Genomic DNA, 27,107 nt, shown 5'->3' with positions numbered 1-27,107 from the left:
CTCGATCATCACAGTCTATCTCTTTGATTCTATACACTTTCACCCATCTACTTCTAGTATCATTCCATACTCAGCTACCCTCAACTTCATCAAAATGTGCCACGACCACATCTCCCTCAACGGCTGGACCAGCACTCCTGCCAACGCTGGCTCCATCTTCCCTGATCAGCCCTTCATCCATCCACCCACTTACATCCCCATCATCGACATCTCCTTCCCATCCACCGATCCCCTCGTCGCCCAGACCCTCGCATACGTCCAATCCCTCCTCCCCGGAGAGACCATCAACCACTCCATGCGCGTATACTACTACGGTAGCCCCCTCCCCCAAATCATACAACTTTAACCCTCTCACTAACAAAGAGAAATCAAAGGAATGGTCCTCCTCAAACAACAATTCCCTAATCATCCCCTCTCCCCCACCACCTGGGCCCTAACCTGCCTTCTACACGACATCGGCACCGCCCCCTCTCTCATCACTTCAACAAACATGTCCTTTGACCTCTACGGCGGCATCAAAGCCCACTCCATCCTCACCGGTTTCAACTGTCCCACTGATGTCGCAGACGCCGTTGCCGAAGCAATCATCCGACACCAGGACCTCGGTACAGATGGAAACATCACCTTCCTGGGACAATTGATTCAGTTGGCGACGATCTACGATAATGTGGGGGAGCATCCACATGTTAAGAACTTTGGAAAGCTGATCCATGAAGATACAAGAAAGGAGGTGAATGAGTTGTTGCGGAGAGAGGGCTGGTGTGGGGTGTTTGCCGATGTGGTGAAGTTGGAGGTCGGGAGGAAGCCGTGGTGTCATTCCACGCATATTGTTGGGTTTGAGGGGTTGGTGAGGGGGAATGTTCTTTTTAAGGAGTAGATGATGTTCGATTGTTTGGAAGTTCGATTGGGAAAGGGGTAGGGAGTAAGTGTAGGGTTACTTTGGAAGGTATTGGGTTAGTGGTTTACTAGGTTGATTCCGATGCTAAGTGCTTATTACCTTGTGTGGTTTGTTTGTTTGTAATTAAGAACGAGCTCAGAGCTGAGTTAATTGATGATTGGTATATCTCAAGCTCTACTCCTTTATGAACAAAGAATGCACAGATAAAGACATTATATTCATCGAATGCTCTCTGCTCCTTCTTTGTGCGCCCTTTCATCCTATTGTCCTATTGTATCTAGACACAACAAAGATACGATGCTAGATGTGCCAGGCTCTTACTTGATTATTATAGATAACAGCAGGCTGATACCGAAAAGTCAACCAAATATAAATCAAGCTTGTTTTACTACCCGCTATGTTTCATCTCATAAAGCAACAAGATAAGCTAAGGTGTTTCATTAATACAAGTAGGATAGGGGGAGCATTTCGAGAAAGTACTGGCAAATTGCCATTTAGACTATGAATATTTAGCCTGGGAATGGTTCGTCTTTGTGTTTTTATATACCGAATTCGATGCATGTGGTTAAACGAATATCCGGGTTATGTCTCTGGACTGGACAATACTCCCAGGTAGTTGCCGACGTGTGTGCCATACATCATAGATACTCCCACCTTCTGTTTCCCAGTAGCGGGGAATAGGATATCTTCATTGTTACACATCATGATTAACTCGTGTTACCCCTGAGATATCAAACGTTGTCGATGGAGAATATGAGAGAGACAACCCGATAGCTGAAGCTCTTGTACAGTTATATATACCTCTATCTCTCCAACACTTCCATCCTCTCTTCATCCCCCTCTACTATCAGTGACAGCCAGCCTTTCTGATACTCAGTTTAACACCTACATCATACCTATCAACACCAACATGGCACAGGGAGGCATGCAGCTCGAGGAACTGCCCCTCGAGCTTCTTCAAGCCATCCTCGCGGCCGCGTCAGACATCAGAACCCTGGAGGCTGCCGTCATGACCGGACCATGTTTATATAACGCCTTCAAAGGAGCAGAACAGATTATCGTACAATCAGTTGTGCCACATCAGTTTGACGCTGATCTGCTGCACGATGTCCTTGCAGCCCATGCGTCCAGCAAAATTAACATTACATCAAATACTGATGATTCGCCATACAAACTACTTGAACCCTTCATGGTGCCGTACCATGCACGTGATCAACATCATTTCTACGCCTCTATGGAATGGAGGCTCTCTCAGGCTCTCTTGATAGGCCAACTCGATGAGGCCGTGCAGTACTTTGTCGATCGAATAGCTACAGAGGCCTTACACATACCTTCCACTTCAGACAGCGAGACCCCCGCCCCGGTTACACCACCATCCCGGACAGAGAGAAACCGGATCAGCCGCAGTCTGTATCTGTTTCATTCATATTGCAATCTGCAAGTGGGGTGGAGCAAAGTAGTGGCATATTCGGAATACTTTGCGCCATGGGAGAATGAGCAACTATGGTGCATCTATGAATTTTTAATGGATGTAGTCAAACGCGGTATGTTTCTTCTGTCTCTTCTGTTTCTTTTGTTTCTTCTGTTTCTTCTTTTGTTTTATTTTTTTTTTTTTTATTTTTTTTTCCTGCTCCCTGATCATTGAGGTCTCATTAGAACTGACTCTGAGAGTAATAATTAGTTCTTGAGGATCCCAAACTTCTCTCAAATTGGCCGCAACATATCTCCGAGACTTATCACCCGAAACAAGCCTATCATAATCATACCATGTTTCACGTATCTCTAGGTCTTATTCATGCTCGGAAGGTGGCCCTTCACACCGAAAGGTACCTACAACAGATTGTGCGTGTACTACGTGACACACCAGATCTCGAGCAAAGTTTGAATTTCCTCTTCAGTGATGAATATCGCTCTGGATGGACACATTTCTACACGCCTCGACTGAAAACTTTCAATGCAGAGGACGAAGCGAACCACATCCCTCAGCCTTGGTACCGCGACCCGGACAGCGGGCCAGAAGATATTTGGCGCTGGGCCTCTCACGAGGAAGGAAAAGAAGATTTTGTTGGTTCCACGGTGCAGATCCCGCTGCGACGGTGGGTGTATGTGATGTGGGATCGATGGCGCATCGACGAGTGGTCTGTTTTGATTAAACAGCGGCTGCCACCTTTTCAAAGTTGGGAGCTGATTGCATGGCCACAGCTCGGGGAGCCTACTCCTGAAGACCGCACGCCGCAAATGAAGGAGCGGCTCCTGGCTCGTCGTCGCAGACTCGGCCTGAAACCTGATCAGAATTGGTAGGGAACGGGAACTCCCTCGGGATGATTGATAGTGGAAGTATATTCCGATAGAAGGCGAAGCTGAAGTACTAGCCGACGCCGACTGACTCCCTCAGATTGTTTCTTGTGCTCTCCTCTATGCATATATAGCTGATATCTCTACCTTTGTGTAATGATCCTATACTATCATCTATTTCCATAGTACTACCTGTTGTGTTAATTTATTGATTTTTCTTTGGTCATGGCAGTTAGTAAAACACACAACCTACTAACCGTTCCCTTTCCATGTGAGCTTTTACCATCTTGTAACCCATTGAATACTGCTTATACCAAATGCCGATCTATTAACCCACTCGACAGTCGGAAGTGACTCTGTAATTTGTTTGCTTGCTAGCTGACGACTTCAGTTGCTAGTAGGAATATCGTCTGTCATCTGTTGTTTTTCTGGGTTATTTATTGGTGAGACACATATTTCTCTCCGTCAACTGTCTAAATAGGCGCGAGATATAGTTTTGTATTGGTCTAGCGGTTAGTGCGTCGACATTCATATTCATGTTTGGGAGTCTTACTGTTTCTATCCGTACGAAGTGCATTCTTCAGTGGTTAGGAAATAGATAAGCATGTTGATGTTTTCGAGGATACTATGAAGGTATGAGGAGGATAGTCTAGGTATACTCTAGTAATGGAACAATAAGAGAACAATGCATCTAACCACTGCGTTTCTAATTTGCAACTGCAGTCTGATAAAACAATATGAAGGGAAGAAACGTGACTGGAACAAGCATCGGGCAACAATGAAGATAGTAGTTTAGATAATATCAACGTGCTGACCCGTACTCCCACAGACTCAAACAACATACAACGTGTCGAAAAGGATGTCTCGCACCTGGAGTCGCAGGCCCAAAATATTGTCCGCGCGTGCCGCACATCTGACCCATAAAGCCGCCAACCAGCTCGACGCATGGGATTGAAGACACAATCTCAGAGTAGACTTGACTCTGTGACTAGTGCAGCCAACCGGACGGGCGATACGGCCAGGTATCACGAGGCAAGATTAGATGACCATATAGATGTGAGGCCTCTCCCTGCCATGCCGCAGAAGGTCACTCACTCACTCACTCATTCCTAGACATTGGTCTCCACATGGTGGATTCCGGTCGTTCAGCTATATACCGTGCCCAAGTCTGTCTGCAAAAGCATGTACGTCGGTACTGTGATATTTTTGGGGGTGAAGCGGCTGAACTGACCCCCTTATTTGACAGACATCACGCGGTACGGTTGTGCAAACTGAAAGAACTAGAAACTCAGTATCGACTGGAGATCAGCGCAATGGAGACTCAAAAGCGGGATTTGGAGACCAAAATTATGACTGTGGCTTGCACATTCACCTACATCCTATGAGTTATAGTACACAATTGACGGCAGTAGCGACCAGCTTTGATATCGAATTGCCAACCAGCTTTGTAAGTAGCAGGTTGGCAGTAAGAACAGTGATAACTACTAGAATATCCGGTAACGGAGTATACTAATAAGATTTCCACCTCAAATCACTGCATAAATCCGTAGTATATACTATTTCTACAAGAGAGGCGATAACGATATGAGATTAGTATAATAAAATATCAGGCAGTTTCCCAAACTTCTTTGTTGATATTCAAAAGTACAATGAAGAAATGGGACACAAAGCTAATATAGTGTGACCTAGAATGCGTGGATGAAGAATAAAGACATTATACCCATAACATATTGCTCTTGAATCCGTTCTTCTTTGTGCCGCCATTCATTTTATGTAAAGCCACATAACAAAGGTAAACTAGCTTAGCGCGTACCAGGCGCTGCTTTCAATCATACAGTAAGAGAGGCAGACAATAAAATCTTCAAATTATTTGAGGTAGAATCCGATATTTTCTATCGTATTGAGAAAAGCCTGGAAGTTCAGTTGTCTCAGCAATACAAGCGGGCCCGGGGAAGCAGGCTAAGCATTTCGGCAAAGTACTAGCAACTTATCTAGACTATAGAGATTTAGCATATAGATGTGTGGTTTGTTTGTAGACCCTGTGATCATGTGGAAGGTTTCTAGTCGTGCGCATTGTTCTTTATATACCGAACCTTGGAGTCATAAAGGATGAACGTATCACGGGAGTTTACTCAACCTGGTGTCTTTCTATTGACTAAACGAGTTTCACTACCAGGCTCTTGCCGTGCCATAAGCAATTTACCAGAGAATCTACAGGAATAGTCTGACCTTCTACTCGGAAGTAACGGGAAATATCTCTATGTCTACTTGCTACTGCTCTTGATTGAATGTTTTCACTGATACTTTGACGATCGACTTGCGCCACCCCTGAGACACCAAAGGATATCGACGAATATGAGGGGGTATGAAGGCTGGACTGCCTCGATGCTGAGGTCACTGTATCATTATTTAACTCCCTGTTTCCACTCTTTCGTCCTCCAACCCTTCACCTCCATAGTCAGTGACAGCCAGTCTTCTAGATACTCATTCTAGCATCAACATTCAACATGGCACAGGAATCACGGCTTGAACAGCTGCCCGTCGAGCTTCTTCAAGCCATTCTCGCTGCCATGGACATCAGAACCCTGGAGGCTGCTGTCACGGCAGAACCATATCTGTATAATGCCTTCAAAGGAGCAGAAAAAACAATCATACGATTGGTCATAATCCGCCAATTTGACGCTGACGCGTTATTTGACATCCTAGCGACCCACGCATCCAGCAAAATCCGAGACGGGTCCATCCAACAAGCTGAAAAGTTCTTGACCCCATATTTTGCCCGGGATCAACACCATTTCCTCGCCTCCATGGAATGGGGACTCGCTCAAGCGCGTTCGATCAGTCAACTTGACGAAACCGTGCAGTACTTTGTCGACCGAATAGCTACCCACGCCTTGAGGATACCTGGTCTTTCATTCCGCCAGCCAGATCCCCCGTTTCTACCGCCAACCAAACTGGAGAGAAATCGGATCGCCCGCAGTCTGTATCGATTTGAAACATGTTGCAATCTGGACCCTTCTTGGAGGGAAGAATTGATGATCGACAAAGGCAAGAGGTATAAGGATCATTTTGCACCATGGGAGAACGAACAACTAGTTTGCGTGGGCGAGTTTTTGTACAAACATGTCGTTAAACCAGGTATGTTTGATTCCTTTTATTTAGACCTTTGCGATCTCTTTCCGGTGTGACAAATCCCTATCAGAACTTACGCGGAGAATAATGACTTCCCTAGTCTTATCGAGCTGTAACCTCCCGATCAAGCGGCCGCTGTATGTCCCCGGTTCTCCTTGGGAGGTCGCTGAAAGATTTGTTGACTTTCACTTATCACATGGCCTGGCTCATATCCGACGATTCGTCATGGAGAATGAAGCGGACTTGGAAAAATTTTGGCAGGTCGTACGGGGAACACGAACCTATAATTATTGGAACAGATCTTTCCTGCACGACCTGACGTTTTTTAGCCGCGCGCCGCTTTGCACGCCTGAACTCAGAGACTTTGATTCCGAGGAAGAAAAGAAGTACATTCCACAGCCGTGGGTTCGTGACTCAGACAGCGGGCCAGAAGATATCTGGCGCTGGGCCAATCAAGGGCGCGAGGTAAGGCAATTTGTTGGTTATTACAAAGCGAAAAAGTTGCGGGAGTGGGCGTTTGTGATGTGGGATCGATGGCGAATTGACGACTGGGGTGTTTTGAATCTGTCGCACGCGTTGACTTTTGATGCGGATGGGCAATTCATTGAGCCACGTGGAGAGATGACGCCTGAGATGAAAGAGCGCTGCTGCTTTCGTAAACGCAGACTCACCGGCCACAGATAGCCCGCTGCAGGTTGGTAGGGAATGTGACAGGTGGACAACTATCATGGTGCATGATGCTAGTAGTTTTGCTTGGTTCAGAGGGTGTAAAATTGAAGTAGTCTGCTTTCTTTGGCTTCTTCTCTCTCTCTGTGTACATACTAGTCGGTATGCATATATCTGATGTCTCTATCCTTTGCCTCTTCAATTCATTCTGTTAGATCTATAATGTTGTAACACAACGAACAATGCCCTACGTGATGCTCGTCTATCACTACGCACTTCAGTGTAACTCAAGCAGGGCTCAATTCAAATATATACAACATCCCACCGATGTTAGGCAGCCCGGATGACAACAACATGCTACACCCACACCTCCAATCCTAATAAGGCCAGACCTTCTCATGTAGTTCCCGTTGCCTATCACCCTCCGCTAGATCCATAAACTCTTTCTTAAAATACTCACTCGCCAGCTTGGCATGCTCATACTCCTCCGGTCGAACCATTCCTCCAATGGGAATAAGTCCCTCTTCTTCTAACTGCTGAACAATATTCGAAAGCTTCTCAATCAGATCCCTTCCTCTTTCATGTGCAGCGAGCTTTTCGGAATCAAAATCAATCGGACACGGTGTGTCATTCTGGTGGAGCTGGTTCCAGTACGCGGCAAGCTTGATCATAGACTCACGCAGTGAGAAGGTGTCTTCGCGCTCCCAACATCCGGATACCAGATTTGTGGGGTTGACTCGTGTGGATAGGTGTGGGTCGCTGAATACCTGGCTCCGGGAAGGGTTGACTTGTTCAGTTACTTTGTAGAAATAGTCGAGTAGCTCCTTTTCTCTGCTTCTGTGGTCGTCGCTGCCTGGACTGAGTGAGAGCTCTAGCATTTGTGGGTGAGGATGTTGTAAGAAGAGTGGTGTTATGGCTGCGAGCTGCCAGTCTATGATGGAAGTGATTTGGTGTGTTTCTGGGTCGATGAAGATGTTGTCGAGGTGGAGATCTGGATGTGAGAGGGTATTGATGTTGGATTCTGAGTAAGGTTGTTTCGATACTAGGTATGGAACAACGTCGAGGTATTTCTTGAGAAGGGTCATGTAATCGTGGGGATTCTCTGGAGTCTCTGTTGATTGGTAGAAGTTCATTCTTGGCTTTGCGTGGCACTTTGCCCAGATTAGTTCGTTTCTTCCGAGGGCAGTCAGGTAAGAGACGGCATTAGTCCCTAAATCCGCGTTAGCAGGCATGAGCAGGATACACAGATCTGATTGACAGGGCAATGTCTCGTTAACTTACAAGGTCCTCTATCCAGATCCATCGAATGTCTTTCACCATCCCACAATTTTCGGTCATTAGATGGTCCTATTGTGAAGCAGGACAGCTGCTTACAATCGTCTGAACCCTGCCCTGACATTCTGCTAAGCATATTGTCGAGGTCTTCAACATCAGGGATCTTCCTTCTCAGGTCAGAGGTGTAGTAGAGGCACCCTTGCACGGGAAAGGATACAGACGCGAGTTTCCTCTCCACTTCGACAACTTGGTCAATGATTCCAAATTTTGACGACCTGGACATTCGGCCCCAAAGGTTCCCAAGAGACTGCCCTTCGGCCTTCGCCTCGATAACATACTCAGCTCTCACTGGGTTTGATGGATCTGCAGACCAAGCATAGATGTGCGGCACCGGTATTCCCAAGGTCTCGCGAACCTGAATCTGTCAGCAACATCATCAGTCAAGACTAGCAAAAGAGGTACGTACAAAATGCCTAGTCGCCACTTCGGAGGCTATTGTATAGAAATCAGGGCCTGCATTTGGGTTTGGCAGCCTAGCAACGAGTTCCTCACCATTATTCATGGTTAGGACGAATGCCTTGTTGTATTGTCCTTCCACGCATTTCGAAACCTTTACATCTAATTGACCTGGTCAGTTGAATTGCACGGATCGGCAAGCTAAACACTTACATCGCGCTCCATTGTGGCCAGCTGCTTGAGCAGCTACTTCAAGGAGATTATCTATGTTGAACTCACGGTACCGTACGGCCAGATGTTGGGATTCCCCCTTCCTGTATAATACCGTGAGACTGCTGCAGCGACTCCGAGTCTCTTTAAAACTTACAGCCATCTATACCGTTGATATCTGTATAGTTCAGCTTCATCCATGTGCGTTTCTGTTTATCGTGTTAGCTGGGTTCGGACTATGGGTGAAGACAGATTACCTGAGCCATCTTCCAGGAGCCTAACTAGCACGGGCTTCCTTCCAGAGCATATTGCCTTGTAGGTAGTAACTTGGCGTCTGATAATCCGTGACACAATCTTACTGAGATGGAGAGAAGACAATAGCCACGAGTGCCTCATGTCGACATTGTACACTTTCGGTCTAATGTCTTATCCCTCGATACTCGGATTTACATGCCGTTTTGGTCGCCGGCACGTGGTGTCGAGCCTGAGATAAGCAGTGTCACGTGAAATGCTTGACACCCAATTCGGGATCTTCAGCTACACTTACTGTCATCCCCTCATCCACTTTATCCTAGCTCATTCATCGAAAATCTTGATCTTTCTCAGATTCTCAAAGGAAGTAGTACCTCTTAGTGATCGACTACGTACCAGGCACCATCACGAGGATGGTTTACAGCGGGAAGCCAAGCCTGGCCTGCGAACGCTGTCGCCCGCGGCGCTTAAAGGTACCAGCGTTTCTGTCGCATGGTCTTTCCTCTTTTGTCATCTAGTGACGAGCCATAATTTACCTTGATGGCCCATGGGAATGGCACGCTAGATGGCCTGAGATTTGAACTAATTTCGTTAGTGCGATAAAGGAAAACCATCATGCTCCCAGTGTGTTCGGGCCAAAGTCGACTGTCCCGGGTATCGATCTACATTGGAGTATAGCTTTCGCGACCAGAGTCGTGATGTTATTCGCAAGGCACAGCTTCAAAGAGACAAAGAAACCAGCAAGCGACAAAAGCGGGTGGCCAAGGGTGGTAATCTGATGCCGACGGACTCGCCTTCACCTTCCACATGCCTATCGCATCCAACCGCAGAACTGGCGAAGGGGTATCTCTTCGTGAACTACATCGCTAAGGGTGATCGAGGGGCTTATATGCCGTACCTAGCGACGTTGACAAAGCGTTTGGAGAACTCCGCTGTGAACGATGCTCTCACGGCTGCCGGGTTGGCGGCTTTGTCCAACATCTATAGAGCTCCCCAGCTCATGCATACGGCCCGTCAGCATTATATGACTGCATTGTCGCAAACTAGTAGCTCCCTCAGTAACGCGAGCTTGTGTATGAGGGATGAAACGTTAGCAACAGTGGTACTCTTGAGCATGTTCGAGGTGAGGTGAACAATTAAATGGCAACTTGACTTATACCAACGCGTTTGCTACAGGTATTAACCTGCAGCGACGGCCTTTTTATGGCAAGATGGATGAAGCACTTAGACGGTGCGGCAATCCTCGTTGAGGCCAGGGGCTCAGAGCAATTAACTCGACCGGAAGGGTTGGAATTATTCAGTCAACTCCGCGCTCAAATAGTAGGTTAACCTAGTAGTTCCTCAGTAATGTCGCTTTCAGTGGACCAATATGACGTCTATTCAGGATTGATGCTAACCGAACTATTAGGTGCTCAGTCATGTGTATCGGCAAAAGTATACCTCTAAAGTGATTCGTCGCCTGAGTGAAGAAGCAGAAAGATGCCGTCTGAACAAAGACGATGCGATTGTCGACCGCCTGAGCAGCGTGACTTTTTCACTCGGTGACCTTTGTGCAGCCATCAAGGAGGGCACAATAACCCGTCCTTCGGAAATCGTGCGCTATGCCTCGAGATTAGACGCACTACTTCAATCGATTATGTCCGACATACCGGAATCATGGAACTATAAGACTGTCAACGTTGCCCTGGCTCAGGGAGTGCCTACGGTTGATACTGTTTGGGGAGCCCAATATCATACTTACCGGAATATCACCGTGAGTAGCTTCTGGAATAACTACCGATCTGCTAGACTGGTACTCCTGGAATTGATTGTCGAAGCGATCACTGCCATGAACAGCCACTCTCTGGACAATTTACAGCAACACCAACATCACGGGTTATTGCGAGAATGCCAGCAAATTTCCCGTCAGCTAGTCGAGGATATTTTGGCCAGTGTGCCATTTCATCTGGGATCCGTGGTGGATGACACCCACGTCGGCAAAACCTTCAGTGACCCAACCTCTGGAAGCTCGTCAGACGCAGACAAGCATCGTACATCTAGGCCGCCTCAGCTGTCCTCTGCATCTCCATCTGGAGTCCCAGCAGCCGGAGGTTTCGCCTTGATGTGGCCTTTGTTGATTGCTGCCGATTCTGGATATGCATCCAAGGAACTTCAGAGTTGGATCATCGACTGTCTGGACAAAATTGGCAACTCTATGGGAATCAAACAAGCGCTAGCAATGGCACAACTGGTGCGAGGAGGCGAGAGTACGCGGGCCTGGCTATCCCCGGAGTATTGTCTGTCACAACAAGACGGCCAGGAGGGGGAAGCAGGGGATGAAGCTGAAGCTCTACAGCCACAGACCCTGCCTTCAAGTTATATATATTGACTTAGTACAGCGAATATCAAAGGATTTTAATTCGTTTTGAAATCAGTACGTTCAATTAAAGCATAAGTAAAAACAGAACCAACATTATCAGTCGATCTTCGCCTCCCTAGATTTTCGTTTGGATTCTCGGCCACTACCGGAAGTGGTTGAATTCAGCCATAACAGGCCCATACTCTTCACGGTCATGAGCATTGCTAGAATCAGCAGGCGAAGTATAAGGCTGCTGATTCGGCCAATCTTGAAGACTTGAGACTGTCCCCTTCGCTGCGCCTTCAGACCGAGGAGTAAATACACCAAGCACAGTGTACATCAACACCACAAGGAATTCCTCTATGATGGCCATGCACAACCGGATAGTGACATTTCCATCAACGAGAGAAAATTGACGGCTGTTGCTGAAATCGGCAATAAGACTGTACAACAGACGACAAGCTATCAATGGCAATGCGATCAGAACCACGCCAACGATACGCTTTTGACTTGGCACCATCCGAGAGAGGTCCTTGACTGTTGTCAACCACAGAATGCATAGCACGATGTATATGGCGAGGAACAGAATGATCCCAAGCCGGGTTTCGGTCTTCCCGGAGGAATGGTCGGATACATTCGATGAGAACTGGTCTGTCCCGCCGCTGATCGAGAGGACCAATGCAATGAGAGCTGGGATGTGAAGTAACTGGACGATTTTGCTGCGGCCAGAGATGGCGGTTGCTCTCTTGTGATATATTCCTAGACTGGATGGATGCAATTGTGTTAGTGTGTCAACTCTCTGAGTGAAGCAGTGGTTCTTACAGCTTCGTTGCGATACCGCTGGATGAGCTCAGTTCCTGCAATACCATACTGGGTCGGGAACTTTGGGAGGATGGCACATGTTGGCAGATCTCGTCGAAGCTATTAAATGTGAGTTTTTCTTTTGTTGTTGGTCTCAAAGCAGCAAGGTGGCTTAACGTACACTCTCTTCAGCAGGCCAAGGCTGGATAGCAGCAGTGGAGAGAGGCCCACCGACTGCAATATCACAGCCCACTCGACGTCTGTAGAGCTGTTCGGATGGCTTTCACTGAGGATCTCCATCACAGCGCCTCCGATTCGGATCCCGCAGAAGATGAAGAGATAGATCCACCCGAGCTGTCTGTGAAAGCCATGGCGGAGGACGACAAGGAGGGTAACGAGGGATATAGGTATATAGACGATCAGCTCGGCAATAGCGACACCTTTGGCTGTGACAGTCATCTTGCTGTTTTGCTCTAACAGGACTTGATAGAACGATAGAAATTCTGCTGTTTTTTACCTCCAGAGCTCCAATAATCTAAATCTATATCATGATCGCTTCGGTTCCAGCATGGTCGCATGCGTTTTATAGGCAAATCAGCCAAGCAACTTTACTATCCATGACTTGTCCGTCATGGAAAACTTTGAAGTCTCGTATACTACGAAACACACTACCGCTTTTGGCAAGCATCTTCGTTCAGTGTGGGCTTGGCTCTAGTGTGACAAAGGCAGCAGAATGTCGGAATTCTCCGTACGAAACGTCAAGCCCACTTCTTGACTAATGAGTAATGCCAAGTTACGTACCGAATGCTTGTCTCTGCACCTGTCTAAGTAAATGGGCGATGCCTATCTGACGTGAGGCTGAGTCCATGTTGCAGGGCTCGTATTCTTCGCTGGTTCGCCGGTGGATGTTTTAACTTTTCGGGATGCCGCATCGGGCAATTCATTCGTGCTACGAATCACCTGCCCGATTAAGGTTAGACCCGTCTGTACAGCAGATGCTTACTGCCACGATGGATCGACTTTTTACCTGACGAAGATGGAAATATGACTACATCAGGATGCTGTTTCGTGCGACATGTTGATCGTATTGACATCATGCGTGAGAAACATGGTTTAGGCAGAGGCGCAGCTCAGGGCGATGGATGAGTCTTATGTGAGTTGTTGTCCGAGTTGATGCTATATAAGATCAGTGAACAGAACCACCTTATTATCATTTTACATCTCAATCAATCATTCCCTTCATATAAATTCAACAAACCAATCACTTGAATACACACCATGCTATCCCTCAACATCCTCCCCCTCGCCTCCCTCATCGGGCTCACTCTCGCCCTCCCCAAAGCACGATCCCCCCAACTCAACCCCAACCCTATCCCCGGCGAATCCTCCCTCTTCACCACCTACACGGGCAAGCCCACCCCTTTACCAGCCAACTACACGCGAGTCATCCCAGCAACCTCCTCAGGCCCCGCCGGCCCCGACGACCTGCTGTTCCAAAACCTCCTCAGCGCCGAATGGATCATCTACTCCTTCTACCAACAAGGCGTCGAAGCCTTCACCCCCTCCTCCTTCAGCAATCTCGGCTACCCAAACAGCACCTACGACCGCATCGCCGAAATCCGCGACAACGAAGCCGGGCACATCCGCATCTTCCAAGACGAAATCTCCTCGACATCCATAAAACCGGGACCCTGCAACTACACCTACGACTTCAACAACGACCCAGAAACCTACCTCGCCATCCAAGTCTTCCTCGAAGTCAACAGCATGGCCTTCCTGACGGGCCTCGTCCGCCAAGCCAACACCACCGACACTCGGTCTGCACTCGTCGCCATCGCCAGTATCGAATCCCGACACAACGCCTGGTCCCTCATCGATATCTGGGACGTGAGTCCCTTCTCTGGCCCCGCGGACACGGTGTATCCGTACGCGAACCAGATCCTGGCGTTGACGAATGCCTTTGTCGTGGAGGGAAGTTGTCCGTCGGAGAATCCGCAGTATCCGTATCCGAACCAGAATTTGCCCGAGATTGGCTATGTGAGGAATACGACGACGGCGCATCCCGGGTCGAAGATTCAGTTGGAGTTTGGAGGTGATCCCGGGTTTGTGGAGGGAGAGGAGTACTATGCGGTGTTCTTTCATGGCGTGCAGAATGTTAGTGTGCCGTTTGATGTCAGTACGAATGAGACGGTGATTCCGGGTGTGTTTGATCAGGGGGCAGGCATTATTGCTGTTGCTGTTGCTGATGAGGTTGGGGCGCCGACGGAGGAGAGTGTGCTGGCTGGGCCGTTGTTGTTGTTGCAGCAGCCGGAGAAGTTGACTGTTTTGGAGCCATAGATTTTGTCTAGGTGCTATGGATGGGTGGGGAAGATAGCATGGGATGCGTTGAAGTGAGGGGGCATTGCAGAGTGAGATTCATGTGTGTTTTATGTCGATCAGTAATACAATGTCCAATTGTGATGCGAGATTATGCAACATCCTGTAGATATCCCGCCATAGCCACACTACGCTGTAGTAATCTCTTCCATAGTCTCACGGTCGATCTTGCTCATCACTTCTGTATCTAGTATTGGACCGCCCGTACAGTCCATCAGAGTGCTACAACCCAAAGTTAACCTAAGTGGACATCTGTTACAGATATGCTACCATCTCTCCACCTCAAGCACAATTCACCTAAACAATCTCCACCGTAGCAACGGCACTCCCCTCAAAGATAGGACATGATATATCATTCGCACCATCTTCAGAGTTAACCCAAAGACCAACCCCCCTTCTCTCGAAAGCGCCTGGCTTGCGCATCGATGCAGCCAAGACGAGGAACCACGTCCTGGGGCCGATCCTCGGGGGCCGTTCAGACACCCAAGAAAATAACTTGAGGCAATAATACGGACTGTCCAGACTGTTCGCCTCTGGCTGGTCCAGTGTCATTTTGATCCTGTCTCCATTTGGGCACTGCACAAAGGCATGTCGTTCATAGGGGGACAGACGTCCCGTGAATACATGTTTGCTTTTATCCTTCCCTCCCTTTCGTACCAGCTGCACCGGCGCAAAGTCATTAGTGAGAACAATCGAGCCGTCTATCACAGCACTCGTAGGGTCCTCCGGTAGCTCATGCTGACAGCAGGCCCGCTCAACGATACACTGTTCAACGGCAACGGGCTCATGTCGCCATAAGTCCCAGGCAAGACTGAATTTGTAACTGACGGGCCTCTCCAACGACGCCCATGACCAGCTCGGGATATGGTATCCGGCTTCATGCGCCTTCACTTCCCCCCTCTCTGGCATCTCAGCACCTTCAGGAAGGTCTTCCACTTCCCAGGTGAGGTCAAACGGCAGCTCCTGTTTCCAAAGCCCCGCGAGATAATAATCACCCGGCTCCTTGCATCCTTCTGGTCCGAGGTCATCCCAAACCATCTTTGCCAGTCCAGAAATGGCCCGCAGCCGATCATGCCTCTGGCTCAGAGATCGGTGGGAATAATCCGAGATGAGCTCTCTCCATCTCTGGTATAGTCTCTGGCGAGGCTTCAGCCATCCTGCTGAACCTAGTAAAAATCGATACCATGTCGGATAGCCACGCATCCCCAAGCGAGATTTTATCTCTCGCGCCTTGGTTTCGAGTAACGCCCCGAGCTTGCCGTGGTGATCCGGGGTGGTATTCCGTGGTACTTGGGGCGCCACGGCATGTCCGCATTCACAGAGCTTGCGGCACAGACACTCCCAGATCATTTCATTGCCGTCGTAGCAGAGCCTGCGGCTGGGTAGCAGGGACTCCTGCAGACACCATCCTCTGCGGTCCAGAGAGGATCGGTCCCGATGGGACCGGGGGTAGAACTTTCTCGGACGTATCAAGAGGTCCACGGGGGAGGAGGCTTCATCTGGGTGAGTAACACACAAGGGTTGTTGCCATGTAGGGTCCCCGAAGCGCTGTTTGCCAAGGAATCCCAGTTTACACGAGTTGGGCTCCATCACTGAGATGGTCAGATACGAATTGTAATAGATATCGTGCATGGTGGATGCGTCCTGCAACCAGGCAAGCCGATCGTCTTGGACGATGCACAACGAGTCAACCCAGATATTCGGGATATTGAGATTCCGGCAGACAGTGATGGCATCTTGAATGGTACGCGGTAATGCGGAGAACGCGATGGCTTGGAAGTGTGCCTGTATATTCTCACTTGTGGTGGTCAGGAGTTGATCAAGATCCTTTCCCCAGCAGTAGCTGAGACATGCGTAGCGGACCGGCTCGACAGGTTCAAAGAGGAATGGCTCGCGGACTCCATCCACCGAGCCGACATTGATCAGGCGCCGCGGTTTATACTCGGGATTCGGAGGCTTACAGGCTCCGTCATGCTTGTCACAGTACGACAGCCATTTATGGGCTCGTGCAAAGGCTGCTCGTGAGCCTGAATCTGGCGTCACTTCCAGAGACTGAGCGACGACGTATTTGCCCGCATAGTCCGGGCTCTTGTCAGCGCGGACTCCGTGTTCATTCCCTTCGTAGCATGTGGTGGCAGCGCGTCTTACAAAGTGAAATGATGCAGACTGAGGCGAGTCATCAACAACATCTTTCCTTCCGGCCGACTGCTGTACGTGCAGGGTGAACTGAGGCACGATCGTGAGTGGGTCTTCCCACGAGAACACCTGCTTGTAGTCCACCAGGCCGTGTTTCTTGTTTCTTGTCACCCAGCCTGGCTGAACCACCTCAATGATCTGTAACACGACGTTGCAATCCAAACAGGTGGACGCATGTCCCAGGAAATTCGCAATGGGCAAATCGGGTATTGCCACGCAACTGCCCTCTCGCAGCACCACGTGAAGACAAATCTGGCCTTGCTCGAATGCCGAAATCACGTCGGAAGACATACTCGGTATTATAGCTGAGCTTGGCGTTTCGAGTGTAGAATTCAGATCATTAACAGCATCAGTTGCCCCGCTCCAACTGGCCAGGAGGGACAGTTCGGGCGCTAGATAGACGATCACGGAAGAGCCACGCTGCTCAGCCTCGTCCTCTCCATGGTCATATTGAAGGCGATGAGAGTGCTCATAATCATCCGGGGCGGGTTGTACAGGGCATGTATGAGCATATTACGGTTAATCACAAAAGTCAATGCTCAATCGAGATCCAACTCATGTTAGCACCATCTTGGATGAAGTGCAGAAGAGCAAGATGATGCCTGACATCGATGCCTGAGCGAGGCTTATATCAGGTGATCTCGGCTATGGCAATCTAACCCAATTCGGTTGAAGTGTCCACATTCGGTTAGTCAGTCTGGACGGATGAGGCTATCCAGCATGACTCAATTTTAACAAGATGGACAACAGCAAAGGAGTAATGGTTCAACAACTAATACCTAGCTATGCAGCATAAAATGAAGCAACTTGACACTATACGAGCCCCTATGTAACCTCAGCCTCTAGCTCAATCTTCCGTCCAATCAGAATCCTTCCAAGCAAACTTGGATGCGCCGGACTCTCGGCAACCCTAATCTCTACCAGTAAAGGTTAATCCCACTCCCCACCCAAAGTTCGCATGTCTCAGACCCCTGAGATATAGTTCCTTTACGTGCCTGATTAGGAAATAGCGAGTTCGTTATTCGCCTTTCCAGAACTTAGGGTCTTGGTCTTTGGCTGCCAAGCGGGCGGCGGAGTGTGCCCCGTGGTTCCCTGTTTTGGGCTTAGATGTGATTCCTATTGTGACTTAATAAAAGCAAGGCCCTGCATCGTAGACCCTCGGTAAGAAGCAAATTTCAGAGAACCATCGAATAGTAGATGGGCGTGAATCTACTCTATCAACATGCGGTCTGTCACTCTGCGCCTTGCCGTCACGTTCGCATTGTCAACCTGCAGCCATGCCCTATCGAGCCAGCAAGATAATCCATCTGTGGTTCCGTTTCCATTCGAGAACCTTGAGGATGTCCATGTTGCCAAACGGGACAGTTCTAAGACAGTAGAAGCTCCCGTAGTGATATATGTCAGTCAGCCCTTCCACTGCTCGTTCACCAACTCCATCACCTAACAATCAACAGGGCGACAGCTACTGGATGAACGCCTCAGTCGGGACTCCTTCGCAGTCACTCAGTTTCCTCCTCGACCTCACGCGCTCATACGTTGATGTCACGTATACCTACGACGAGGACTACACCTGTTCCGATGACCAGATCTGCTCGGAATTCGGCATCTTCAAACCCGCCGATTCATCCACTTTCCAGAATCTCACCTACAGCGAGAGATATGAAGCAGGCGTCGGTTACTCCCACACCGATACCATCACCCTGGGAGGTCACGCAACCGACGGAGTCCCATTGGAAATAACCAAGGTGTCCTACTATGACTGTCAGTCTTTTCCTCTCACTCACACACCACTATACAAACCCATCCCTAACACCCACACAGACAGCACCCTCAGCCTCTGGTCCCCCAACACCAGCTTCCCCTACATCCTCGTCGATCGCGGCCTCACCACCTCCCCCTCCTTCAGCCTTATCGGCGACAACGGCGCCACCATGCGCGCCAGCATTCTCTTCGGCGGCATCAACACGTCCAAATTCAACGGACCGTTGCAAGCCTTCTCCTTTGCCGACCACACCATCACCAACCATCCATTCGTCACCATCGAGGCCGACTCCCTCCAACTATCCACCTCCAACAACAATACAACCTACACCATTCCCCCTTCCACCCCTATGCTCCTCCGCACCGAAGAACTAATCACCTACCTCCCCAACTCCACCGTCCATCCCCTCTACACTGCCCTAAACATCACCACCGACGGCGTCATCTCCTCCACAAGAATCTACGGCGTCCTCCCTTGCGCCCGCCAGAACACCGAATCCCACACTATCTCCATCGTCATCCGCAACATGACCTTCTCCGTATCCTGGGACGAGCTCTTCGTCCCCTGGACGCGGGACGGACTATGCAAGTTCGGGATCCAGGCCCAGGAGTCCGATTACAAGTCCCATGCGGAGCTGGGTGTTCCGTTTTTGAGACGGATGTATGTTGCGGTAGATTATAATAATCAGTTTGTGGGTGTTGCCACATTAAAGGATGGAGATGATGATAAGAAGGAGGAGGAGGATATTGTGGAGATTGGGACTGGGACGGCGTTGCCCAGTGCGGTTGCTGTTGGGGAGTGGCCGAGTAGTATTACGGCGTATACGCCTGCAGCGACGACGGAGACAACGGAAAGTACCACGCAGACGTTTACGACGGCAACGTCTAGTGGTGGGGGGGTTGTACGGACTGCGGTGTTGGAGAAGCGTAGTTGGTTGGTGTCCGGGGTGCTGGGGATGGCGGTATTGCAAGCTGTTTAAATAGGGGGTTGAGTTGAGATGGCTGTATAATGAGAGAGCTCTCCTAATTTTCTTTGTACCTAATAGTTCGCTATGTATAACGAGAATATTACCATGTATACCCTGTCTTACATGGACAATCAATGCACTGCGTGCGGTAATCTTTTGAAGTATAAATCCTTAACAATCGCCACTCAAGACTCTACACCTACACTCCATTCATCACTAACCCTTTACACTCTATTTTACTCCATAATACTATTCACCTCAAATAATCATATATATCACCACATCACCAACAATACCCAGATTATATCAAATCACGTGACCACACAGCCCTCCCCGTCACCTGACCAAGCCGTCACGCTGACCGCCGGGATTCGACCGGGATTCCGGGGGATTCCCGCCATGCACAACAGCCTCAAATGGAGACGAAGTCCGCCCGGATTTGGGTCTTGGCGGACCCTTTAGCATCAGCAGTGGCCAATGATCTAGTATATTTCTCTAAAGCTGCTTCTTTGTAGATACTGCATCATGCTATCATCGGATTTACATTCACGTAGACGTCAAATCCGCTTCAGATGTCGCACGGAATTCATAGAATTAGTTACCTATGAGCAGGATGGGAGGAATATAAGTACCTTGCTAGGGGTACAGTTTGGTAGTAAGGTGAAAGTGATACTATACTAGGTTACAAGTGAATGATAGAGCAAGATGCTTGCCCTCTCACCCCCCTCTACAACTGCCAGTCTGATGGACGACATGACCTGCACCACGAGCAGTCGAAAAACTCGAGATAGCTGCGACGCCTGTGCCAAGTCCAAGGTGCGCTGTGGGAAACAACATCCTCGATGTGATCGCTGCGTGGCGAGGAAGCAAATTTGCAATTACGGTTTCACTCGACCAAAGGGACGACCACGACTCTCTCATCGCTCGCCTAGTACTCCTGCTGGGGGATCTCAACCTTGCTCGCCAGATCCGTGTCTAGACCTGAACATATTCTCTACCCTCTACAATCCCGAGCCAATAGCAGACATTTATCTCGATTGTCCTCCAGAAAGCACTTTCATATCTACGGCAAACCTCATTTCTCGTGATCTCCAACATCTGGGTGATTCGCAATTCCTGGACCACGAGCTCACCCTTCCATTTGACATGGCCACACCTCAGACGGCCGTCACCCTGCGGCCTGCGCAGTCTGACTGTCAGATGGACTCGAAATTTAGTGTCGCCTCACCTTTGCCACACTCCTCGCCCGCACCTCCTCCTGGTCCAGGTAACTCCTGCCAGGAACTCCAACCTTGCACCGGCTTGATCCTGGAGACAATCAGATCACTACTCCTTCCGCTTGATACTTGTGTTCGACACATGACGGCACCTCGACCGGCCAGCCTTGATACCATCTTACGAGTCAACAACGATGCAATTGACAACCTTACTGTGGTGCTGGGGTGTAGTTGCTCCATGGAACCTTTTTTCGCCACGTTGGTGGCCCAAGTAATAAACAAGATCATTCGTTGGTATGATCAAATCATTGAAGACTGCGAGTGCCTTGATTGGGAGATGGGCGATACACTTATAGAATTTGAGCCCATCAAAATCGGGGGGTTTGAACCGAGCAAGAGTGATTCTAGACGGATGCTGCTCCAGATGGTGATGATTGAATTGGACAGGGTACAAACGCTGGTGGGGAGGTTTGTGAACCGTTACTGTCGCCCCGATGTGCTCTTATATGACGAAGAAGGTCCGATTAACCTCGCCTTGGAGGCAGCCTTACGGCAACGACTGAATGCAGCCAGAAGCCATGCAGTGCTGACAATGGCTGATTAACGTGACTTGGGTTTCTTGGCGAGTGCATATGGATTATCACCCGTGCTGCCCCGTACAACTATGTACATTGGGGATATAGGCAGAGACAACGAATATAATAGGATTGTTGCAATTTCCGGCGCTTCATCAATCGTACAATCTTCGATCATGACGCATTTAGGCTTGCCGGTGGTGGTTCCAGAAATTATTAACACTCGTGCGTCGTCGTAGGCCGTAACCGGATATTAGTGTAGATCTTCACTATTTGCACATTGGACCAGTAACCCCGCTGTAAAGTATGCACTTTCGGCTTAACCTGAGCGCCAGTCAGGTCAGCCATTCTCATTCTGGCCCATGGTGTTCAGCATATCTGTTAACCAATCATGATCCCCAATCCCTGGCAGAACGTCCGAAGAGGTAGCAAGGATTTCGGGAAGTGTCTGGTTAAGAATTGATGGAACTGGGTCCACTGCAGATGAACCTATGGGATCAGGTTTCAGCCTAGTTTCCCACCCCACACGGACAGCGTGGTATGTCTGAGCAATATTAGAGAAGATATCCGCTCCGGGATCTCCAGCCAGGCCATTAATGGTCGCAACTAGATTCATATTGCTGACAATCGTATCCAAAATCTGTAAGATATCGGCCGTTCGTCGGACATTTGCCGTATCCCACAGTGGACTTTCCAGAGTTGAAAGCTGGAAGAGTGTGGCCAAATTCTGAACCATTTGGGCAAAGACGGCGAATGGGAATCCAATGTATTCGCCAGGCGGTATGCTCAGGAAGACATCGAACCATGATTTTGTGGAGTCGAGGCAACCGTACAGGTAATCAAGGTGCTCGTATGTTACATTTAGAGTTGATGCAATGGCACCTTTGGGGAGCGCAGACTCATAGAGGCTCAACGATGTGTTGTAATGATGCAAGAGGACAATTTCTAGCCACTATCAGTAATAGGTATCGTAAGTAGAGTATGAAACTTTGAACACTGACTATATCCCTTTGAGTGAGACCCGAGTCTGCTCATGATTTCCTGGAGTCGTGACTGCAGCTGAGTCTGCATCGGGCGAAGATAAACGGAAGGCGACGGTTGCATCGACTCGGCAAATTTTGCTGAGCCTCCATAGCAACGGCCGAGGCCTAGTCTATCCGTGACTAATTGGAGTCGAACTTGCTGCAAAAGAATGCCATCATTGACGCACTCTTGCTGCTCTTCAAGCAAGCGAAGACAGTCATCCAGGTGAGGGGTCCAGCGCAAAGAATCACTCTGCTGCAAGAAGGTTGCGATGCTGAGATGAGGTTAGAACATCAATAATGGATATTAAACAAAAGTATATGGTGGCATTACGTGGATGTCAATAGAAAGCACCCCAGAACAGCCCTGCGCTCCTCCATAACCTGGCCCCGGGGAGCCGTACAGTTCTCAAGTGGCTCTTGATGAACGCACAGCAACATGTGCTTTCCCTTTGCCTCTGGGTTAAATAGACCCATTTCGTAGACAATCCCCATCGCTAGCTGTGCAAACACATATATGTTGGCTTTGTTGTAGACTTGTTGGTTGGACCTGAATGGCCACGAGTTTAGCCAACGGTCAGGACCATCTTGAGTGGAACATACCATCCAAGATATAACAGGATCCCTTGAAGCATGTCAAGTTCGCGACAAGAATACTCATGGACCAGCCTCTGCGCAACTACCTGCTTGATCCGATCGAACAGAAGCCGACGTTGTGCGCTACTTTTGGATGCGATGGCCATGATACAAAGCCACGAAAACGGCCTATCACGACGGAGCTTCTGCGCAGTAGTGCCTGGTGGAACATACATGCAGGGAAAGTACGGTAGCATCTGAGTGAGGAACACAGTGAAATATTCCTCTGCCTGAACGCCTGTTGGCTCCGTTTCATGCTCGGCTGCTGCTCCCGTTGATAACGAGCCTCCGCCGTCCGACAGGCTAGCTTCCGGTGTCGATTCTGCGCCATTTGTGCGACGGGTGTAAACTGAGCTAGGTCCCGAGCTGCTCACAGAGATCTCAGAATGGCCTGGTGGCGACGCAGCATTGCTGTCGGTGGACTTCTGATTCTCGGGCAATTGCGCCAGCTGTCTGAGTAACGTTGTAGAGACATTTCCAGGGTGTACACCTGCCCGGAGCAGCGAAACCAGGTCCTCTATCTTGTTCTCCAGCCGGTTTGTCTTCGATGTACTCTTGGAGATAGCTGATCTTCGTGTGGTCGAGCGGCGGGTAGTGGCAGGCTGGCGGCATTCCTTGTCCAGGCGTTGGCATCTATAACCTTGTTATCATGGCAGCTGAGGCAGATGAACCGCATATACACCGCACCTTTGGCATTTCCCACCAGCTTTGAGGTAGATGCACTTGCACTTGGCCTGCGAGCAGTTGAAGCAGGAGCGCCCGTAGGGAGCGGCATAGGTGTCGTCCTGCGGGGACTCGCCCGACTCCGCAGCTGCACTGTCAGTCGAGGCCATTCGACTGGCTGTGACGCACTCCGACCAGCGTCACTCCTGATCCGAACGAAAGCATGCAATCAAGCAATGCAATCAAGCAATGCAATGAATTGAGCAATTGGCAAACATTGAACCAGTCAGTGGGATTGAGATGGTGAGATGAGTGCGAAGGAAGGCGGCGTGCCCAGGCGCTAGTGGGCACGCTAGCGCCTGAATTACCAGGCATCCTCGCGCTCCGTAAGATACAATCACAGCATTAAGTGGACACGGTCAGTAATGGTCTAAGGAGCAGGATCAATTCTCCTCCTATGACAAAATTCTATGATATTGAATCTGAAGAGATGAATCTATCATTATTAGTTGGTTTCATACATAATCACATTCCACGTTTTGATCAAACCGTAACTCTACTCTTTCTTGTGGAACATGGAAACAAGTGGAGAGAGCCGGAAGAACTATACATCACGCCATGTGCCATATACTGCATCGATATGGGCCTTCCTGTCCATCTATAACAGCAACACTCCAATACTTCAAGCCTTATTCTGAACGTGCTTGCTCATGGCCCGAATCCGGTGCCCATAGCGGTAAAGCACAAATGGCACAGGGGCCATGATTGTGGCCAGAATGCCCACCATGGTGAGCACCCAGTGCGGAGTCATGTGTTGGTACATCGGCACGGATGCAGGCAGTAACGCGCCTGAGATAACATAGCGGCTGAACGAAACGAAGGCAAGGGCGGAACCGGCATAGGTCGTGTATACGAAACAGATGTAGAGGTATGTCGCCGTGAAGATAGTGACGAGAGAGTAGCCAAAGACGAACGTGCTGAGGATCGGCGACCAGATGCTGACTCCGGGCTGTGCTATGCTGTCAGTCATGTAGGGTTTCGCAGAACGAGCCGGTGACTTACATAGCAGGTCCACCCCATCCAAAACAAGGATATTGGCATCAAGATCGAACCTCCAACCATTGCCCAGTAGAGTGATACCTCTGCTTGTAGGGCTCTTCCTTCGGCCGCTGCCTTGGCCGCTGCCTGCTTCGTCCAGCGATAGAGAACCGGAATCAGCACAAGGGCAACAGCGTCTCCAGCAAGCATAGACACGAAAATGATGTAAGTGAGGGAGGTGGAGATGCCATATGTGTTGGTGAAGATGAACGGAAATCCGTTCAGGAAGGTAAACAATACAATGTATAAGAGGACCAAGTAGAAGGAGAACACCAGGATGATTGGCTCAGTGTAGGTCATCTGAAAGGGACGGTAGACGTTGACGAGAAGACGACGACCTAAAGAGCTGGCGGATGCATACTCGTCAACCTGGTAGCGATGGTCTCCTGTCTGGTCTCGCAGGTGCTTGGCCCTCCACTGTAGCAGCAACGGGCCGTAGGTTTCCGGCTGAAACAAGGCCACAAAGATGAAAACTGTTCCGGCGATGATGAGCGAGATCCAGTCGACCCAATTAAAGGCTGATTTAGGAATGTAAGCGCCAACGATAGGGCCGAGAATAGGCCCGGAATACGATGCCAAGGTCACAAATGGTAGACTAAAGGTCAGCTCGAGAGGGCTCCAGAGATCACCCACAGTGCCGCCTGCCACCGTCATTGGGGCAGCACCAAAGAAACCGGTAAGAAAGCGAAAAACAATGGCGGCACCATAATTAGGTGCTAATGCTTTTGCCATGACGAACAGCATGAAAAGGGCCATGTTGGTGAAGTAGACAAAATTGCGGCCAAAGGTTTCGGAGATAGGACCGACAAACAGCGATCCAAAGCCCACACCGATAAGATACATGCCTGCCAGGTAAAGCAATCAGTTGGCGGTCACTGACATGTTATACAGTCGACTTACCGGTCGTCATGGACCCTGCGATTGCACCCACGCCATAGTGTTCGTTAAAAGCGTCGGAGACTGGGGCGTCTATGGTACCGGGGATGGTGATGGCCAAGGCGATCAAACAGGTGGCTACCGTGCTAAACCATTTCTTGGAGCGGCTCCAGTTCTGAGGGTTTTGAGGGTCGCCGTCCTTCCAGCCGACTAGGAAGGTAACAGATCCATTTTGCTCGTCTGGACGGGACATCTGAACTCCAGGTATTAGGGCAGACGCCTTTTCTTCAGGGGTCGATGTGCCCGAGGAGCTGCCGGAGTAGGAGTGGATAGTGGCGACGTCCGCCCTAACGGCGTCTCGAAGACTGAAATACTGACGCAAAGTTGCCATGATGCTATACAAATGCTTGAAAGCTAAGCTGCAGCCAGACAGGAGATGAAACGGATTTGCTTGAGCCAGACATGATGGCGGACAGTGGTCGCAGGGTAATAAATACCCACGGCCATACTCTGTGATTTCAGCATGTTAACTAAGTACAGAAAAAGTCTCCGATACAGAAAGATGATTGATGATGGTGGTTAAGTGAGCAATGCGCACTCAACTCGGGCTTATACAAGTCCAGATGAAGCTGAACCCAATGCACGGGCAGATTGAGCCCGAGAGGATCAACGGGTCGGCCACATTCCATGGTTCTGATTGGCGGGCAGCACCTTTATTTGCTGATGCCTCAGGCTGCAACGGATGAATGACCCGCCGAATGTCTCCGAGACACTTGATCGGTGTCAACTTGATATTGACATGAATTGCCCGGCCGGAGTCCATGATCCTCATATAACATTCTCGTCATGACCTCGAACATTCACTCGGCCACTTATTAGCTAGAGCGACCGTCGAAGAGGGTTATCAACCACATTGTCTCTATCCAGTCCACCACGTTACAAAGATCACCTTCATCATGTGACTTTCGACTTTCGATAAGATTTGATCGCGTGAGATCCTTGATGTAGGTCCATCGATCCGATGTTTTGGGTCGATCTTCAATGTCGAAATGGTTCTGGAATAGGAAGAGATGAGGACAAGGGCAGATGCGCCGTGATCACATGACTCACCACGCCGTTACAGTTGGATGCACTGGTCAGAGCCTCAGCCAAGTCAGTGACTCAGTATTGCTCAACAGATGAAGAGTCTCCCATCCACAGTGTGGGGGAGATCAGTAGTACGTAGTTGAGTGGGGATAAGAAACTCCCCACCCAGTATTGTTGACATGGCAGATCCCTGAGCCTGTTCTTGTGAGATTCTTGCAAAATCTAATCAGACCGACCATTAGTAATGCCCGAATCCTGCACAGATCAATTTCTGCGCTTGAGTCAAAATTGACATCTGATTGTCAGCTGC

The 27,107-nt window shown here is 49.4% G+C and overlaps 11 protein-coding genes across 11 annotated transcripts; 6 read left to right on the top strand and 5 right to left on the bottom strand.

The window, feature by feature from the left end:
• Positions 1-94: 94 nt before the first annotated feature.
• On the top strand, positions 95-877 carry ASPBRDRAFT_114469 (uncharacterized protein; the record flags this gene model as incomplete). The annotated part of the gene is made up of 2 exons (XM_067616822.1): positions 95-314; positions 375-877. The coding sequence occupies 2 exons, from the start codon at positions 95-97 to the stop codon at positions 875-877; spliced, it is 723 nt and encodes a 240-aa protein (XP_067485448.1).
• A 931-nt stretch (positions 878-1,808) lies between these two features.
• On the top strand, positions 1,809-7,009 carry ASPBRDRAFT_50971 (uncharacterized protein; the record flags this gene model as incomplete). The annotated part of the gene is made up of 5 exons (XM_067626650.1): positions 1,809-2,006; positions 4,637-4,640; positions 5,900-6,331; positions 6,426-6,900; positions 6,991-7,009. The coding sequence occupies 5 exons, from the start codon at positions 1,809-1,811 to the stop codon at positions 7,007-7,009; spliced, it is 1,128 nt and encodes a 375-aa protein (XP_067485447.1).
• A 273-nt stretch (positions 7,010-7,282) lies between these two features.
• Positions 7,283-9,218, bottom strand: ASPBRDRAFT_61606 (uncharacterized protein). The gene is made up of 6 exons (XM_067628323.1): positions 9,190-9,218; positions 9,090-9,141; positions 8,936-9,036; positions 8,733-8,884; positions 8,273-8,681; positions 7,283-8,201 (listed from the first exon to the last, which is right to left on the bottom strand). Exons 2-6 carry the CDS (start codon positions 9,131-9,133, stop codon positions 7,369-7,371), a joined length of 1,539 nt encoding a protein of 512 aa, XP_067485446.1. The 5' UTR covers positions 9,134-9,141; positions 9,190-9,218; the 3' UTR covers positions 7,283-7,368.
• A 581-nt stretch (positions 9,219-9,799) lies between these two features.
• ASPBRDRAFT_191445 (uncharacterized protein) lies at positions 9,800-11,552 on the top strand (the record flags this gene model as incomplete). The annotated part of the gene is made up of 4 exons (XM_067620369.1): positions 9,800-9,808; positions 9,876-10,307; positions 10,361-10,504; positions 10,593-11,552. 4 exons carry the CDS (start codon positions 9,800-9,802, stop codon positions 11,550-11,552), a joined length of 1,545 nt encoding a protein of 514 aa, XP_067485445.1.
• Positions 11,553-11,685: 133 nt separating this feature from the next.
• On the bottom strand, positions 11,686-12,694 carry ASPBRDRAFT_113863 (uncharacterized protein; the record flags this gene model as incomplete). Its single annotated transcript, XM_067616771.1, has 3 exons — positions 11,686-12,286; positions 12,345-12,443; positions 12,627-12,694. 3 exons carry the CDS (start codon positions 12,692-12,694, stop codon positions 11,686-11,688), a joined length of 768 nt encoding a protein of 255 aa, XP_067485444.1.
• A 907-nt stretch (positions 12,695-13,601) lies between these two features.
• Positions 13,602-14,660, top strand: ASPBRDRAFT_113946 (uncharacterized protein; the record flags this gene model as incomplete). Its single annotated transcript, XM_067616777.1, has 1 exon — positions 13,602-14,660. The coding sequence occupies one exon, from the start codon at positions 13,602-13,604 to the stop codon at positions 14,658-14,660; it is 1,059 nt and encodes a 352-aa protein (XP_067485443.1).
• Positions 14,661-14,828: 168 nt separating this feature from the next.
• On the bottom strand, positions 14,829-17,502 carry ASPBRDRAFT_257975 (HET domain-containing protein). The gene has a single exon (XM_067622210.1). It carries the CDS (start codon positions 17,184-17,186, stop codon positions 14,997-14,999), a length of 2,190 nt encoding a protein of 729 aa, XP_067485442.1. The 5' UTR covers positions 17,187-17,502; the 3' UTR covers positions 14,829-14,996.
• Positions 17,503-18,074: 572 nt separating this feature from the next.
• Positions 18,075-19,773, top strand: ASPBRDRAFT_203008 (uncharacterized protein). Its single transcript, XM_067621657.1, has 3 exons — positions 18,075-18,294; positions 18,350-18,656; positions 18,717-19,773. The coding sequence occupies exons 1-3, from the start codon at positions 18,118-18,120 to the stop codon at positions 19,634-19,636; spliced, it is 1,404 nt and encodes a 467-aa protein (XP_067485441.1). The 5' UTR covers positions 18,075-18,117; the 3' UTR covers positions 19,637-19,773.
• Positions 19,774-20,329: 556 nt separating this feature from the next.
• Positions 20,330-21,445, top strand: ASPBRDRAFT_112763 (uncharacterized protein; the record flags this gene model as incomplete). Its single annotated transcript, XM_067616688.1, has 1 exon — positions 20,330-21,445. The coding sequence occupies one exon, from the start codon at positions 20,330-20,332 to the stop codon at positions 21,443-21,445; it is 1,116 nt and encodes a 371-aa protein (XP_067485440.1).
• Positions 21,446-21,756: 311 nt separating this feature from the next.
• On the bottom strand, positions 21,757-23,907 carry ASPBRDRAFT_112161 (Zn(II)2Cys6 transcription factor; the record flags this gene model as incomplete). Its single annotated transcript, XM_067616628.1, has 5 exons — positions 21,757-22,361; positions 22,418-22,713; positions 22,773-22,988; positions 23,042-23,707; positions 23,762-23,907. 5 exons carry the CDS (start codon positions 23,905-23,907, stop codon positions 21,757-21,759), a joined length of 1,929 nt encoding a protein of 642 aa, XP_067485439.1.
• Positions 23,908-24,419: 512 nt separating this feature from the next.
• ASPBRDRAFT_191438 (uncharacterized protein) lies at positions 24,420-26,102 on the bottom strand (the record flags this gene model as incomplete). Its single annotated transcript, XM_067620368.1, has 3 exons — positions 24,420-24,746; positions 24,800-25,680; positions 25,736-26,102. 3 exons carry the CDS (start codon positions 26,100-26,102, stop codon positions 24,420-24,422), a joined length of 1,575 nt encoding a protein of 524 aa, XP_067485438.1.
• Between the last annotated feature and the right edge of the window lie 1,005 nt (positions 26,103-27,107).

The sequence above is a fragment of the Aspergillus brasiliensis genome (genome assembly GCF_001889945.1).
Source record: "Aspergillus brasiliensis CBS 101740 unplaced genomic scaffold ASPBRscaffold_1, whole genome shotgun sequence".
Lineage (NCBI taxonomy): Eukaryota > Fungi > Ascomycota > Eurotiomycetes > Eurotiales > Aspergillaceae > Aspergillus > Aspergillus brasiliensis.
Note: the sequence above shows the minus strand (reverse complement) of the source record. Positions and strands in the feature narration are given on the sequence as shown.

Bases quoted from the DNA above. Each gene is read 5' to 3' on its own strand.
- ASPBRDRAFT_203008 (XM_067621657.1), top strand. From the start codon at position 18,118: ATGCGGTCTGTCACTCTGCGCCTTGCCGTCACGTTCGCATTGTCAACC. The intron at 18,295-18,349 runs GTCAGTCAGCCC...AACAATCAACAG, and splicing joins AAGCTCCCGTAGTGATATAT to GGCGACAGCTACTGGATGAA. The intron at 18,657-18,716 runs GTCAGTCTTTTC...ACACCCACACAG, and splicing joins CAAGGTGTCCTACTATGACT to ACAGCACCCTCAGCCTCTGG.
- ASPBRDRAFT_257975 (XM_067622210.1), bottom strand. From the start codon at position 17,186: ATGTCTTCCGACGTGATTTCGGCATTCGAGCAAGGCCAGATTTGTCTT.
- ASPBRDRAFT_61606 (XM_067628323.1), bottom strand. From the start codon at position 9,133: ATGGATGAAGCTGAACTATACAGATATCAACGGTATAGATGGCT. The intron at 9,037-9,089 runs GTAAGTTTTAAA...GGTATTATACAG, and splicing joins TATCAACGGTATAGATGGCT to GAAGGGGGAATCCCAACATC. The intron at 8,885-8,935 runs GTAAGTGTTTAG...CAGGTCAATTAG, and splicing joins TGGCCACAATGGAGCGCGAT to ATGTAAAGGTTTCGAAATGC.